Source organism: Artemia sp. Qi Xiang Cuo, chromosome 17 (genome assembly GCF_049724085.1).
Source record: "Artemia sp. Qi Xiang Cuo chromosome 17, ASM4972408v1, whole genome shotgun sequence".
Classification (NCBI taxonomy): Eukaryota; Metazoa; Arthropoda; class Branchiopoda; order Anostraca; family Artemiidae; genus Artemia; species Artemia sp. Qi Xiang Cuo.
This window is the reverse complement of record NC_142810.1, coordinates 42,062,406-42,077,098: the sequence shown is the minus strand read 5'-3', so window position 1 is coordinate 42,077,098 and position 14,693 is coordinate 42,062,406. Positions and strand designations below refer to the sequence as shown.

Below are 14,693 nucleotides of genomic sequence, written 5' to 3'. Positions count from 1 at the left end.
TTGGAAACAAATAAGCGCAAAATGAGTTTCTCGTGTTCAATTAAGGACCAATGTGTTTTCATTTGAAACTGTTCTTCAAATTTAGAATTTGGCCGTCTTGTCTCATTTGAGATAAGTAACATTAATTTGGTACTTTTGAATACCTCCAATTCAGAGCAAAATGGGAGATTTAGTGTTCAAAGGGATAAAATTTTGAAAAAAGAAATCCATATCCAAGATATAGGCTAACTCGTAGACAAATGTAGGATTAACTGGATGTAATAGGTAAGAAACTTTTTAGCGAAAAATGAGAGTAAGAAACAAAAGAAGCTGGGTAGTTTTGGTTCGACGGAAATATGAGAATCTCGCCGAATGACGGCCATCTGGGAAATTATTTCAATAACTGAAAGTGATAAATACCAGAAAGAAGAGAGCTTAAATTCCACGTCTTCTTCATTAGAAGGTACAATTGAACAAATTAAGATCGTTATAGTTATACAATAAAAGTAAAGTTATACAATTGTTATAATACTAACTGTACAATATTCTAATTGTACAACAGTCTTAATATTTTGGGAGGGAAGAATGTCCAAACACTCCCTATTTTTAGTTTCCCATCAGACACTATTGAATTTCGCATCTCGGTCAATGATCAATTTAGTCCTATTCCATTCCAACTGTTGCACTAAACTTGCGGAGAACTTCTAAAATACGTTTTGAGAAAATAAGTCAAGAAGACACTTATAATATACGCAACCAACTATTTAACTAAAAAGCCAAAAATTTTTCAATGTCAAGTTCCCCCAGAAAAACTAAACTTAAAAAAAAAAAATTATGTACTAGTCTATGATCAGTATAGACTATTAGAAAGTAGAACTATTACAGAAAATATCAGTCACTATTCAAAATCTTTAAATCCTAATTTAAACACTGTGCAGTAATTCTAGCTTAAAAGACTCTAACAACGAAAAATACATTGAATTAGAGTGGCACAATCATTTTTCTTTAATGAAATTTTGTAAACTCAGCACAAATACTGCATCAAAATAGTTTTAAATTAAACAAGTAATTTAAAGTATGAGAATGAACAGAACTATTTGGACATTGAATAAATTTGTTAAAAAATCAGCATTTATATTATGGTCATCGACTACTTCAATAATGCTGTTACCACAGACTGACTTACATTCAATACTCCAAATCTAGAGGCTTGAGAAAATTTTGAGATGGCCCATTGTTGTCGTGGAAACTTCGGAAAAGACTCATTCGATTGGAAATTGAAAGGGCTAGTGCCCTTTTTATTAGTCAAAATTGATTGGAGGGTAAAAAGCCCTTCCCCACACACATCAATTCCTAAAACACATCTAATCAAAATTTTGATTAGCCATTTTGTTCACCGTAGTTGAAAGGTCTGGAAATTATGTTTTTGACAACCCCCATACCTTCTCAAGACCAGAACATAATTTGCACTTTACTGAAAAAAAAAATGGCTGTGGATTGTCAGTTTAGTAGACATATACATATATATATTTATTAAAGTTTTAATAATTTTGTATTTATTAAAGTTAAAAAAGTTAAAAATTTTTAAAGGTTTTTGTTTATTTAAATTATACAATAAAAACAGACTCAAACTCAAAACGAAAAAAAGTTAACAAGAATAGGGCTGACAACCCCCATGCCTTCTCAAGACCAGAATATAATTTGCACTTTACTGAAAACAAAATACATTTAAAATGTTTTCACTTTCTTTTTACTTGTTCAAAATATTTTTACTAGATATACGAAGGGGGATAGTCCTCTCTCTTGCACTCCAATTACAACGCGAGCGTCTAGTGACCTTTTTAAAAGTAACAAGAGATTGGAGGCAAGCAGCCCTTCTCTCAAGCCCATTAATTTTCCAAAAGCATCCAGCTAAAATTTTGAGACAGCCATTTTGTTCAGCATAGTAGAACGTTCCAGCAACTATGTCTTTAGGGATATTAGGCATGTCAACCCCCACAATTATGCAATTGGCCCATTATGCTTTAAAACTGAATGTTACTTTAAAATAAATCAAAAGGCATTGTGTTTATGGTTGCCAATAAGACACCTCAGAAATATATCGAGAACACCTGGGGCTATTAAGTTGAAACTTTTGGAGATAATACTATTATTACTTCTGCTCTTATAATTTAAATTATTAAAAAGAGCGTAAGTGTATCCAGGTTGTAAAAGAGCATAGACAAAACCTTTGGGAATGACATTAAGTTTTATTTTTCTGGTCAACTTCAGAAGCTATAAAATTAGATTAAAACTACTGTTGGTGTCAGGATTAAAAATTGTTGAAAAAATTCATTTTTTCATTGTTGAAACCTGCCCATTCATTTTCCAAACGCATCCAGTCAGAATTTTAAGACAGCCATTTTGTTCAGCATAGGAGAACGGTCCAGTAACTATGTCTTCAGGGATATTAGGAATGTCAAACCCCACAATTATGCAATTGACCCATTATGCTTTAAAACTAAATGTTACTTTAAAATAAATCAAAAGGCATTGTGTTTACGGTTGTCAATGACACCACAGCAATATATCGAAAATTACTGGGGGTATTAAGTTGAAACTTCTAGAAATAATACTATTACTACTTCTGCTCTTACAATTTAAATTAATAAAAAGAGTGGAAGTGTATCCAGGTTGTGAAAGAGCATAGAAAAAACCTTTTGGAATGACATTAAGTTTTATTTTTCAGGTCAACTTCAGAAGCTATAAAATTAAGTTAAAAATACTGTTTGTGTCAGGATTAAAAATTGTTGAAAAAATTTCTCCAACATACAAATAGCAACCCATACTATGGATTCTCATAGAGAAAAACTTAAAAGATACACAATATTACTTTTTCGATGAAAAAGACTATGTCAATAAAAAACGAACAGAAATTAATTGAAAAAACTTTTCCCAAAAGACAAGTTTTTCAAAGAAAAGTTAAGAGCTCTATTAAGCCAAGAATTAGAAAAAATACAAGTCAAATAATCTTCCAAGCGTAATACTACCGGAGATCACTATCAATAAATAAATGAAACTCGAAACGAACAGAAATTATAATAAATAGCCGAGTCAAACTCGAATGGAGCAAAAATTAACATGAGTACGGCTGATAACCCCCATGCCTTCTAAGGACCAGAGCACAATTTACGCTTTACTGAAAACAAAATATGTTTGAAACGTTTCACCTTTCTTACTTTCAAAAAATAAAATAAAAATATCACAACCTTAAGGAAGTAATGTGAATATATGTCAATTAAACTGACAATCCACGGTCATTTGTTTTTTTTTTTTTAAGTAAAGCGCAAACTGTTAGTAGTAGTAGTAGTAGTAATTCATAGTTTCTAACTCCTCAAACAAGAAAAGGATCCTGCTCGAAAAAATTATTTTTACTTGCACGTCCCTCACCGCAGCAAACATGCAACCAAATTTGTTCTACCCTCAAATGCATCAGAAGCAAATACTAGGTACATCCACTACCAAGAGATGCCAACCCCACATCAACGAAGATGTCAATGGTACAATACGGGATTGAAAAGCATGACATATTGACTTAGTAGCCACTTGAATCTCATCGTTTTTAAAAGTTGGCATCGCTACGGATTCAAACTTATATAGCATCTAATAGTCTCATCGATATATACTATATCATATTATAATCCATTAGTACTATGCATCTATCCCTAACCATTCGGAATCATGTTGCTGCAGCAACACCCTACTCTGATTATTGTAAAACTATCTAACAGTTCGTGGAAACACTGTTAGATAGGAGCGACTTAGGACAATAGTAACCAAAACTATAAAAATGAAGTTTGATAACAATTAGCATTTGATAACATCAAAAGAATTGGATGTATTACTGATTCTGAATATATAAGATTCACTGCCCATCAAAAGCTAAGAGCCTGAAAAAATTGCCTGATCTTTGAAAAAGGGGATCACCAAGAAAACTTATTCAACGAAATTACTGACCATTGAAAATTTTGACTAAACATTCAAATTTTGTCAAAAATTCTAATTGAGATCTAAAATTTTCAGGTAATTCTCAAGCAAGAAAACTGACAAAGGGAGATACTATTAATCGATTTAAAATTATTGATACATACAATTTAACAGCGAGAAGTCAGAGGTATATGAGACTGGTTGCCCACATCGTATCTTGGTTAGGCTTGGGCATGATATAAAAAAGATCATAGATCAAACAAAAAAGACGAGTTTATTTTAGCTGAAAGTAAGAAGCAACAATAAAATTATAAATGCATAGAAATAATTCAACATGTAAGGGGGACTGCCGCCCTTGCCTCCTTGCTCTAAAATTTGAATTTTTTGTCCCAGTTCTTTAAAACGACTGCTCAAACAAAAGGACTGTTGATTATGAACAAGAAGATTTTTAAAGCACTAAACACTTTAGGCTAAGGAGTGACGAGTTGAGGAGGGTGCAGCACTCCTCATATGTTGAATAATTTCTGTGCGTTTTAAGTTTCAACGTTGCACCTTACTTTCGACCGATGTTCTTTAAATAAAAACAAAAGATGGCAACCCCTCAACCCAAAGATGACAAAGTTATAATAGTCAGTTGATACTTACAGAAAAAAATTGTCTTAAAATTTGAACCAGATTTTTTCTCCCAATTTGTGCTATAACACCAAAGTCGTAAATCCCACGTAATTCCTAAAATGGTATGTTTAACCCCTTAACCAAGAACACGACTATGCTCTAGACTCATTTGCACGTCCCTTTGCATAGCGGACACGGAGCCGAACTTTTCGTACCCACAAATGCATCGAAAGCAAATAATAGGCACAAGAACTAGCAGAAGATACAGACCCCATCATAAATATGACAAAGGTACAACAGCCAATTGTTACTTATATGTCCCTCCCTTGTCTCAAAATTTGAATTTTTTTTTTATTTTTTTTTTTGTTGGTGTTGCATGTGTATTACAACACTAAAATTGTCAAGCCCTTAAATTATTTTTAAATGATTAATCACATAAATAATTGTTCACACGGCTATTAATCAGAATTTTAAAAAATCAATCAGTTTTGGTTCAAAATTTGATTTTCTTGCCACGGGAAAACTTTCTAGTATCACTACTTAATAAGGAACAAAGGGTAAGCTCTAATTCCTTTGGCAATTGGGCAAGGTAACCGGCGCGCATCTTAAGCACTTTTCGATTTTACTCCACAATCGATTTGAAACTTGTGCCTCTTGGTTTGCCTTCTAGAACGAAGCAAAATAATCAAATCTTATTATAGTCGATAAAATACACATGGAAAAAACTTACGCAGCAACAGGCTCCTTGAATTTGCCACACTGTTGAATTTGAAACATCAAATCACCGCCATTAACGTATTCCATTACGAAATACAATCGATCCTGGGAAAACAAACAATTCAATACTAAACCTCATCCAGAAAATCTTCAACGGAGTAAATAGGAGCCATGAAAATAATACTTTGATAATAATGGATATTATTACTAGGACACAAATTAATAACACATTATCAGTTAAGTACCCTTAGAAACAGTATATAAGAATAAAAAACAGAAAGTAAAAGCTGTTTGCTCCAATTTCACATGTAACCTACAGTGTTTCCACCTCTTATATACATGCTTAAAAATAAATCTTAAAAAAAGTTCAAAAAGGAAAAAAAGATGGCGACCACATATGTGTTGACACCTGTTGCTTCTCTTTCTTCGTTTCAACTGACATCACGCGGTGCGAGATATTGATAATATTAAAGGCAGTTTTTACATACTTATAAGTTTTCTTGTTAGACACATTCAAGGTAATATATATGTTTTTAAATATTTCAATATTTGTGGGACTGTCACACACCTGGACCCAAGTTGGACGGTCCAAGTTGGACTTGGGTCCAAGTTGGACCCAAGTTAATCAAAACTCAGCAGACTTACAGCCACTCAGAGTTGGGTCTCTATGAGTGTACTCAGATCCAACTGTTAGCAAGGAGGTGCATCAGAAGAATTTTTCTGAAAGGAAGCGGTTTAAAAATTGAAAAATGCATGTTTAAGCCATTTTTCTGGCAAAGGGGATTCTTTCCTTTATATTCCTATTTAGAGTAAATATGTTTGGAGTTAGGAGACCCACCTTGAAAATGTTCGTGTTAATAAGAAAGATCAGAGCATTACCCACAATTGCGTCAATTCTGGCGGGAGGAGGGGGACATATACTTTCTAAATTTAACAAATAAATAAAAAAAAAAAAAAAAAATACCTTCCTTAGGGGTATTCTCATTAATAATGTCTTTTGCTTCTGTAGTTTCAGTGAAAAAAGATTAAAAATACAAAAAATACACCCCCTATATTTGTAACTACATCATGCCCCCCCCCAATTTTTTTGTGAATTGAAACATCTAATGATTCTTATGATATTCCTTAGACCCCTCTCAAGATTTGGTTTATACATTATCTACCTCAGAAACAAAGTTCTGACAAAGGAGGAAGAATAATAAACAATGAAATTAATAAAATTAGCCAAAACAGATAAATAATATGAAGTCTTCAACCAAAACGTCAATATGTTATCAAGAGAAAAAAATAAGAGAAGCTCAATCAGGAAACTCTATTATATATATATAGGTGGCAACCCTGACAAAAACATTAATAAAGCCATTATTTAATACCGCTTGTTCCATGTTAACATCCATTTTACGGTATGGCATTCAATTTCCTCCTTAAGAGTAGATCCCGTGTTATCACTCAAGTTCATGCATTGATAAGGATGCAGACTTCTGGAAATAAATTACTTCCATGGGAAATATTGTCTTATGAAAATCTCGGATTGATGCTAAATCCCATATTATGCTCCACTAGGCGAACTCAAATCTTTTCGTTAGAAACGTCTTTTCTCATAATGGTAAAGCGCTAAGCACGGAAATATGAAAGTTCATCGTACAAGTCTATAATGTGAAAACTAAGCACAATTAACAATTTCTCTCTGAAAATAAAGAGCAATTAAAAACGTATAGTAAAAAAAAGAAAAGAAAAAGAAACGTTGGAAAAAGAAAAAGAATACATTGGACGAAGATTCGCGTATCCGAAATCCTCACCGGATACATCGACGGATAATCCTAGTTTTAAGACACACACATGATACATGGCTCATTAAACATCTTCCCTTATTTATTGTTTTCTATTTTTTTTTGTGTGTTTTTTTTTTGGGGGGGGGGGTGTCAGTTGTTTTTTTTTGTTCGTTTTTTCTGGCTTTGATATCAATATTAATTCACGAGGGTAAATTTTTTACAAAATTCTTGGTGAATTTGGTGTTTGATTTATTTCAGAGTAACATAGGCATGATGATTTCAAAACTGTATCTAGTTCCCCTTTTCCGTATCTAGCTTTTCCTCTACACCTCTAGAGATAAATGTGAATAAACCAACAAACTACCAAATGAGACTGACCTTGACTAATAATAAGAAAAAACGGAGACGAAAAATTACACGAAGCAGGAATAAAATCATATAATTAAAAAAAAATGAAATGAGAAAGAAAAGAAGGAAAGTTTATTTATAGAACAACATAAACCTTTCATCACGCTTGCTTTTACAGCTATACGCCAGATGCCTCAATCAGCTACATCGACAGGGTCACTTCAAAGAATTACCATTTAACCGGTCAAAACACCGGAATGACAGTCTAGTGAGCATCGAAACAACCTCAAAGATGAATAACTAGAACTGGAAGTGGTTCCCTTGAACCAGCAGCAAGACTTGGATATTTCTGCATAATTTGGTTTAGCACCTTCTAATACAACTTGAGAGCTGCCAGCATCATAACTGCACAAGAAGACTTGACTGTAAAGTAACTGATGTATCCTACTCTTGATCCAGAGAAAGTGTCTCCTATCCTTGTCTCACCAGCAGAGCTGGTGAGAAGTATTCAGTCTAATCAATTTTACTATTCTTAATCTATCTCTGTTTTAAAGTGTGGTTCTTGCAACTTTAATAAGACCAATGAATCATCAGTATTGATACTGAAACAGAGTGATTGCACTTTGGCAATCATCATAAAAATACCACGCATTTCTATGCAGTGCACACGAGTAGGTGGGAGTGCGAAGCTAATGAGAAGTATTGGGTCTTGTCAGATTTAGCATTATTGCCTTTGTATGATTTTAGGTACTTTGCAAAGCGACTGTTTTTTAAACGACAAGTTTTACGAAAAACGGGGTTTGATTCCACTATAAAAGGTTATAATGAAAAAAAGTTTACGAGTTGCTAGGCCATGATTTGGGGATGAAGTATGACTGGTATCCTAAAACTGAACTTGCTACCAGTTCAGAGGGGCCTAGTAAAAAGAGAAACATTTTCAAATAGGGCAGAAAGAGGTCAAAAGAAAAAAACTGGAGTGAACTGGAAACTTCGCAGGAGTGAGCACAGTATAAAGCTTTGACTAGAGTGGAATGGAGGAGGAGCACAAGTGACCGTGTCGGCTTAGCGCTGGTATTTGTTGGCAGTAGTGGAAGTATTAGTATTATGAAAGAAATGTCCATAGTTTTTTGGCATTTTCTGATGTGCTTCAGCATAGAGAATGTTATGATTGCATTTTATGATGGACTTAGACCATGATGGTTGATAAAATATGTAATTAGCGTTCGATGGCACAAAGATTTTACCATTTTCTTAGCGTTGATCTTGATTATATGGGAAGATTCCTCCTTAAACATTTTATGTTATTTGGGACTAATATACAGCTGAGAGCCAATTATTGTCGCAAGTAACGACGAAAAAAAAGTGTAATAAGTAGAATTTTTTCAGATTGACATCTGATAGCCTAATTTACCTACTCATCAGTGCATAATCAATAGGACAATGGGGAAAAAAAAGAGTAACCTTAAATGATCATAGCGATGAAATTTCCATTACAAAGGTATTTCCATCTTGAAGGGCACTTCTAATTAAAACCCTTTAAATATACCCGGAGTAAAATACCCTCATTAGTGAAAAACAGAACGGGATCGCTCAGAAACGCTTAAAATGTGACTGCCTGGAAGCCTGCTGAGAAAAAAACAACAACCTCGAAACGTGTAAGATTTGTGGTTATCTGCTTGAGGTATTTCAGAGTTTTTTCAGCAATCGTCCCCTCTGTGTAGTTCTCGATGAGTTCAAGTTCAGTGAGTGCTTTGTAATAGTTGGAGTTCCCCAACTGAAGAATATAGCAACTGAAGAATGGGTCGTCGGAAGGTACGGATAGCTCGTCGACAAGCCTATTGAAACGGATAATGCCTGATGTTACGGATTTTTTGGTTCATGTTATCAACTTATGTTTTTCAAGTGGACGCTTCACAACTTGCTTAAAGTCTGCACGTGTTTAGCCCTGCATAAGGGTGATGACGTGAAAGATCCAACAAACTACAGGCCATTCTCGATCCTATCTTCATTCTCAAAAATAATTGAACGAAGTCTTTACAACCGCATAGTGAAGTTTTTTGATAAGAAGGGATGTTTTAATGACCTTCAGTTTGGGTTTAGGAAGGGTCATAGCTCTGAACATGTAATTCTGACACTCACACAGTTTATACACGACACTTTGGATAAAAAATAAATTCCGGCTACTATATTTATAGATATAAAAAAGCGTTCTATACTATTTGTCATGCAATTGTGCTTCGTAAACTGGAAAATTACGGTATACACGGACCTGTAAATCCTCTGATTGAATCATATTTAATTGGGCGCAGTCAGTTTGTGGATGGTGGGACTGCTACCTCTTTACTACTTGGTATAACTGGTCAAGTCGGCGTTCCTCAAGGGTCTATACTTGGACCTCTACTCTTTCTTATTTATGTAAACGACATCAACAGGGCGCTGGAAGATCTCGGGCTAAATGTCCTATTCGCTGACAATACGACCTGCACAGTGTGCGGTGCCGATGAAATGTCGCTTAAGAAGAATATGTTGGCAGCTTTCGAGAGGATAGAAACTTGGTTAAGTGCAAAAAAATTATCTGGTAAAAACCAAATTCATGATTTTCTCTCGTACTGACCAGTCATTACCTAAACTTAGTAGACTATCCATTGACGAATCTACCTATTTAGAGCATGTATCTACTATGAGATATTTAGGTGTGCTAGTTGATCAGAATATAAGTTGGAAGAAACACATTGCTAAATTGCGGATGAAGTTGGGAAGGAATGTTGGCATATTGCGGCATTTGAATTTCATTCTACCTTGTCATGCAATGAGATCGGTATATTTTGCCCTAGTCCATTCTTATCTGAGTTACTATCCCCTCATTTTCCTGAATATATTTAAAACTCATATAAAACCACTTCAAAGACAGCAAAATAAAGCACTGCGTATCCTGAAAACTTTCATCCCCTCCCAAATATCCCTACCATCAAAATCGTCAATTAGTAGTATATATTCTTACCTTAATATATTACCCGTGGAATTATTATTATCTTTTCATTGATTGATGTTTTGTGTTAAGTATTTGGCTAAAATTCTACCGAAAATTTTTTATGCTATGGAACTATTTAACCAATGTCAGCATGAGTATGGAACGAGGGGATCTTCTAAGTATGTTGAGCCCCAAGCATGCAGTGAAAGATCAAGATTCTCACTCAGACACTGCATAACCAAACTTTGGAATGTTCATGGGTTGGGTCTTAATCTCGGTCTTTCTGTTAGTACACTGCGGAGGCCATTAAAAACTCTTTTACTAACCCTTTTATCATTTTTTTTTTTATTTATTTGTTGTTGTTTTTTAATTCAGTTATGGTCGTCCTGCTGACTTATTCTCTAGGTAGGGTTTCCCCAAGGCTTCACATCACTATTTTTTGGTGTTTTGTTTTAGTTTGTTCTCCATTTGGCTGCTGGCTTGGGGTGATGCTTGGTAAGCCATACATATTTTTTTTTACTTATTTATTTACTAAGTGTGATTGTGTACAAATACAGTTATATATTATGTTTTTGTTGTTTTTTATTTGTTATTGGTTGCCTGGTAATACGAGCAAGACTCTCAGCCGGGCATACCCATATTGTAGTTGTATTTAGTTTGTAAATAAAAGAACCTCAACCCAACGAAAGTATCATTCTAACCAAACTTTTCCTGGTATATATGAATAACATATGGAACAATCTCCTCACCATCTAGACCATTTTTCTGAGGATACAACGACCCATACCCTAAAAGACATGATCCTTTATAAGCTTCTCTGTCAGATATCTTGGGGATAGAAATAAAGGTCTGATGCCTGGATGGAAAATTTCAATGCATCTAACACTAAAGAACTACTAATCATCATATCGAAGACCTTAGGTCAACATACCGTCTATATCATCAAGACCAAAGCTATCATGAGAGTTGATAGCATGTATCAAGAGAGTTGACAACTTCGTCAATCCAAAAATCATCTTTTCTCAGACCTCTGTCGGGGCACACAACTCGACCTGATTCGGTCTACCTGCACGATTAGGCTGAGCGTGACTCTTCGATCTAAAAACCTACTACCACATAGATCAATTAATCCTCTGTATAAGCCGTGCATTAACCTATTGCCAAAAATAAATGCCCGCTTTTGCAGGGGTTCCTAAATCAAACTGGCACCACTCCAGAGGATCAAAAACAGGTCCTCAAGGGGAGCTTGTAGCACCAATCAGACAACTCTAACCATAAAATAGAGAAATCTGATATAGCAGTATATACCAAGGTTCCATTTCTACGACTTTACGTTCCTTCCGGTTTTTCTGTTAGGTAAACAGGTCATCACACTCTTTCAAGGAATATACATGTTTTTTTTTTATTATGACATCGATTTTTTGTGTGTCAGTTTATTAGAGATCGTTAGCGGTTTGTTCAATATAATAACCTGATTAGTCAGTTTTCTAAAAAAAAAACTTGTCATGCTACAATGTACTTAATTTAAAAAAAAAACTCGATATAATGTACCGACACGGCATTCCAATTTTCATTATGCATTAAGACATTGTTTATATTACAACATATATTTTTAACTTTTGAAAACAATGGATTTGTCTATTTTCAATGTGAGTACACTTTTCATTCTTTTATTTCCCCCCCAAAAATTAAGAAAAACGTTTTACTAGTAAATTCAAATTTCAGGGGGACAGCCCCCCTCCCCTCCAACACTACAAAATCTTAAGAATATGACAACTGTATTCGATAGAAACGTCAAAGCACGCTTTTTATATATTATGTAAATAAAATCTATCCTTAATAGGTATGTTTTGAAAAACAGTTCGTTATCATTCAGAAATAAAGCTTTTTCCTAACATGATGTATTTTTCTGCTTTGAATGAAAAGCGTGCGTGTTACAAAGAGTGTGAGAGTTTTTGGGGGGGGGGGTAAATTTCACAGGCTCTTGCTATAAACGGGATTTGTCTAATTCCGATGTCACGGCAGATGACTTTGGGAAAAAATTAGTGTGGGAGGGGGCCTAGAGGCCCTATATTTTTTTTTTTTCGGGTTACTTAAAAAGGACATTATAAATTTTAATTTCTGTTCGAATGGGACTCCAGATAGGAACTTTTAACTTATATTGTAGGTTTCTTTGAGGAGGTGTTTTTCCTTAAAGTTATATGAGTGTTATATGGTGTTTTCCCCCTTTTTTCGAAAACAAGGAAAATTTTTATCAGGCGCGTAACTTTTGACCGCTATAGCTAAACTGGATGAAACTGATATATTTTAAATCATAAGGATTCGCTCTTTACGCTAAAGTTTTTTTATTGTTTGAAAAAAAGTTGTGAGAAAAGGTCAAACTTTAGCGTAAAGAGCGATTCGCTGAGGAGGGGGACAGTCCCCTTCATATTGGTAATAATTTATTTTAGTTTGTATTGCTAACATGACTTAAAGTTTAAAAAAAAAACACTTTTTTTTATTTAATTTCTGTTTATGTTTTAGTTAATTTAGCTTTTATTTTAAAAATTTTATTACATTTCATTTACGACCTGGATATCTTTTACAAATTAACATACCTATTAATGTATTTTTCTTCTGGCAAAAAAATACAAAAGTTTAAGATATTTGCAGATATGAGCTTGAAAGATTTTTAATAGAGTTGTTTTATACACTTAATCCGACGTTTTTATTTTAAATAAAATTAAGTCACGTTTATGATTTTTTGACCTCAAAATTAAAAAAAAAAAAAAGACTCAATTATGTTTTTTTAAATTTTATTGGAAAACCAAGTTTTTTTGTCGAATTAATATTATATTGAACAAAAAAGTAATTTAAAACCAATTATATTTAAATCAATATGTTTTTTGCAATAATTTATATGTCAAGAATAAACCTAATTATTTTCCAAAAAAACTCAAAATTCATTTGTGATAAATTCTAAATTTTTTTTGTCTTTTTTTTTTAAAGTAATAATAATAGACGTGCAATAAACCCCCTAATGAGAAGAATGATAGATATGGCGAACCTTTATTAATAAAGGCCACAATAGCGTCTGTTATCAAAGTCGCTAGAAAAGTTACACACGATCAGGATCGTGTATCGAGAAGCCAAATTATAGAGACAGAGCCCTCTGACCCCCACGGTGGTTCCATGGCAAACCCCCCTCAAGTATTGCAAAGGAGTTCAGATCTAGAAGTCTAGTCAGAATTTGTAAGTATAAATTTTGCTCCTTACTTTCAGTTGAAAAAACTTTTTTTAATTTATTGTATTATCGTTTTCTAAATAATGCCAGTAAATCTGGTCCCCCATCTCCACGGAAAAATCCCTCCCTTCCCCTTTCAAAAAAAAAAATGTATTGTCATTTTTGGGTTCATTTATTTATCATTGTTGATTTTTGACAGTTTCACGATTGTGAGATTAATTTATGATATTTTTGATATCTGTTAATAAATTTAGTAAATAAATATATTTAGGCTTAAACAATACTTGTTCTTTAGAATAGTTCTATTGTAAGAAAGTAACAAAAACTCTTTCCTGATGTCATTATTCAAATCCTAATCACCTATCAAGTTATCAAAAAACTTGTAAAGCACCTAGTCAAACAGTTCCTTTCAATGGAGAAATGGAATGTAAACAGTTGTTTAACCGAGTCAGACTCAAAACGAGCGGAAATTAACATAAGTCTAGCACGAATTTTACAATTGGTAATGTTCTATCAGCTTTAATAGCTTACTCGCTTGCTGTTAGAAAACTCCTGGTTAATACAAAAATCGCGAAGATTAAAAAAGTTCAACTTTGATTCTGAATTTTCTCAATTAAAATGAAATAAGTTATCGATCAATTCTATTGTCCAAAAATAATATAAAATTTTTCACTTCAATTCAGATTTTTCTCAAAGATATGAAAAAATTTAAAGTTCTGTTACAAATATTTTTCTGGAAGAAGAAAAGTTCAACTTCGATTCTGAATTTTCTTAATGAAAATGAAATAAGTTATTGATCAATTCTATTTTCCCAAAATAATATCAAAATTTTCCACTTCAGTTAAAAAAAATTCTGGTTAGTCTGAAGTTGATTGTCTGAAAAGTATTTTTTCGGGGGAGATACACGATTGTCTGAAAAAATTTATTATGTTCGTTGTAACAAACTGTAAGTAAGGATTTACACGTCTCAATAGTAACATAACAACTCTAAAAACCAATTAATATATTGCACGCATGATCCTACAAAACTCATGGTTAATAATAAAATCGAAAATACTAAAAAAGTACAACTTCGATTCTGAATTTTCTCAATGAAAATGAT

At 33.4% G+C, this 14,693-nt stretch overlaps 1 protein-coding gene across 4 annotated transcripts in view; it reads right to left on the bottom strand.

Annotated features, from left to right (window-relative positions):
- Nucleotides 1–14,693, bottom strand: part of Pkc53E (Protein C kinase 53E) — a 150,421-nt gene that overhangs the window by 60,269 nt on the left and 75,459 nt on the right. For all 4 annotated transcript variants that reach the window (XM_089103125.1, XM_089103126.1, XM_089103124.1 and 1 more), the window contains exon 6: nt 5,291–5,382. In XM_089103125.1, the coding sequence (XP_088959251.1) occupies nt 5,291–5,382 (92 nt within the window). The remainder of the gene's footprint in view (nt 1–5,290; nt 5,383–14,693) is intronic.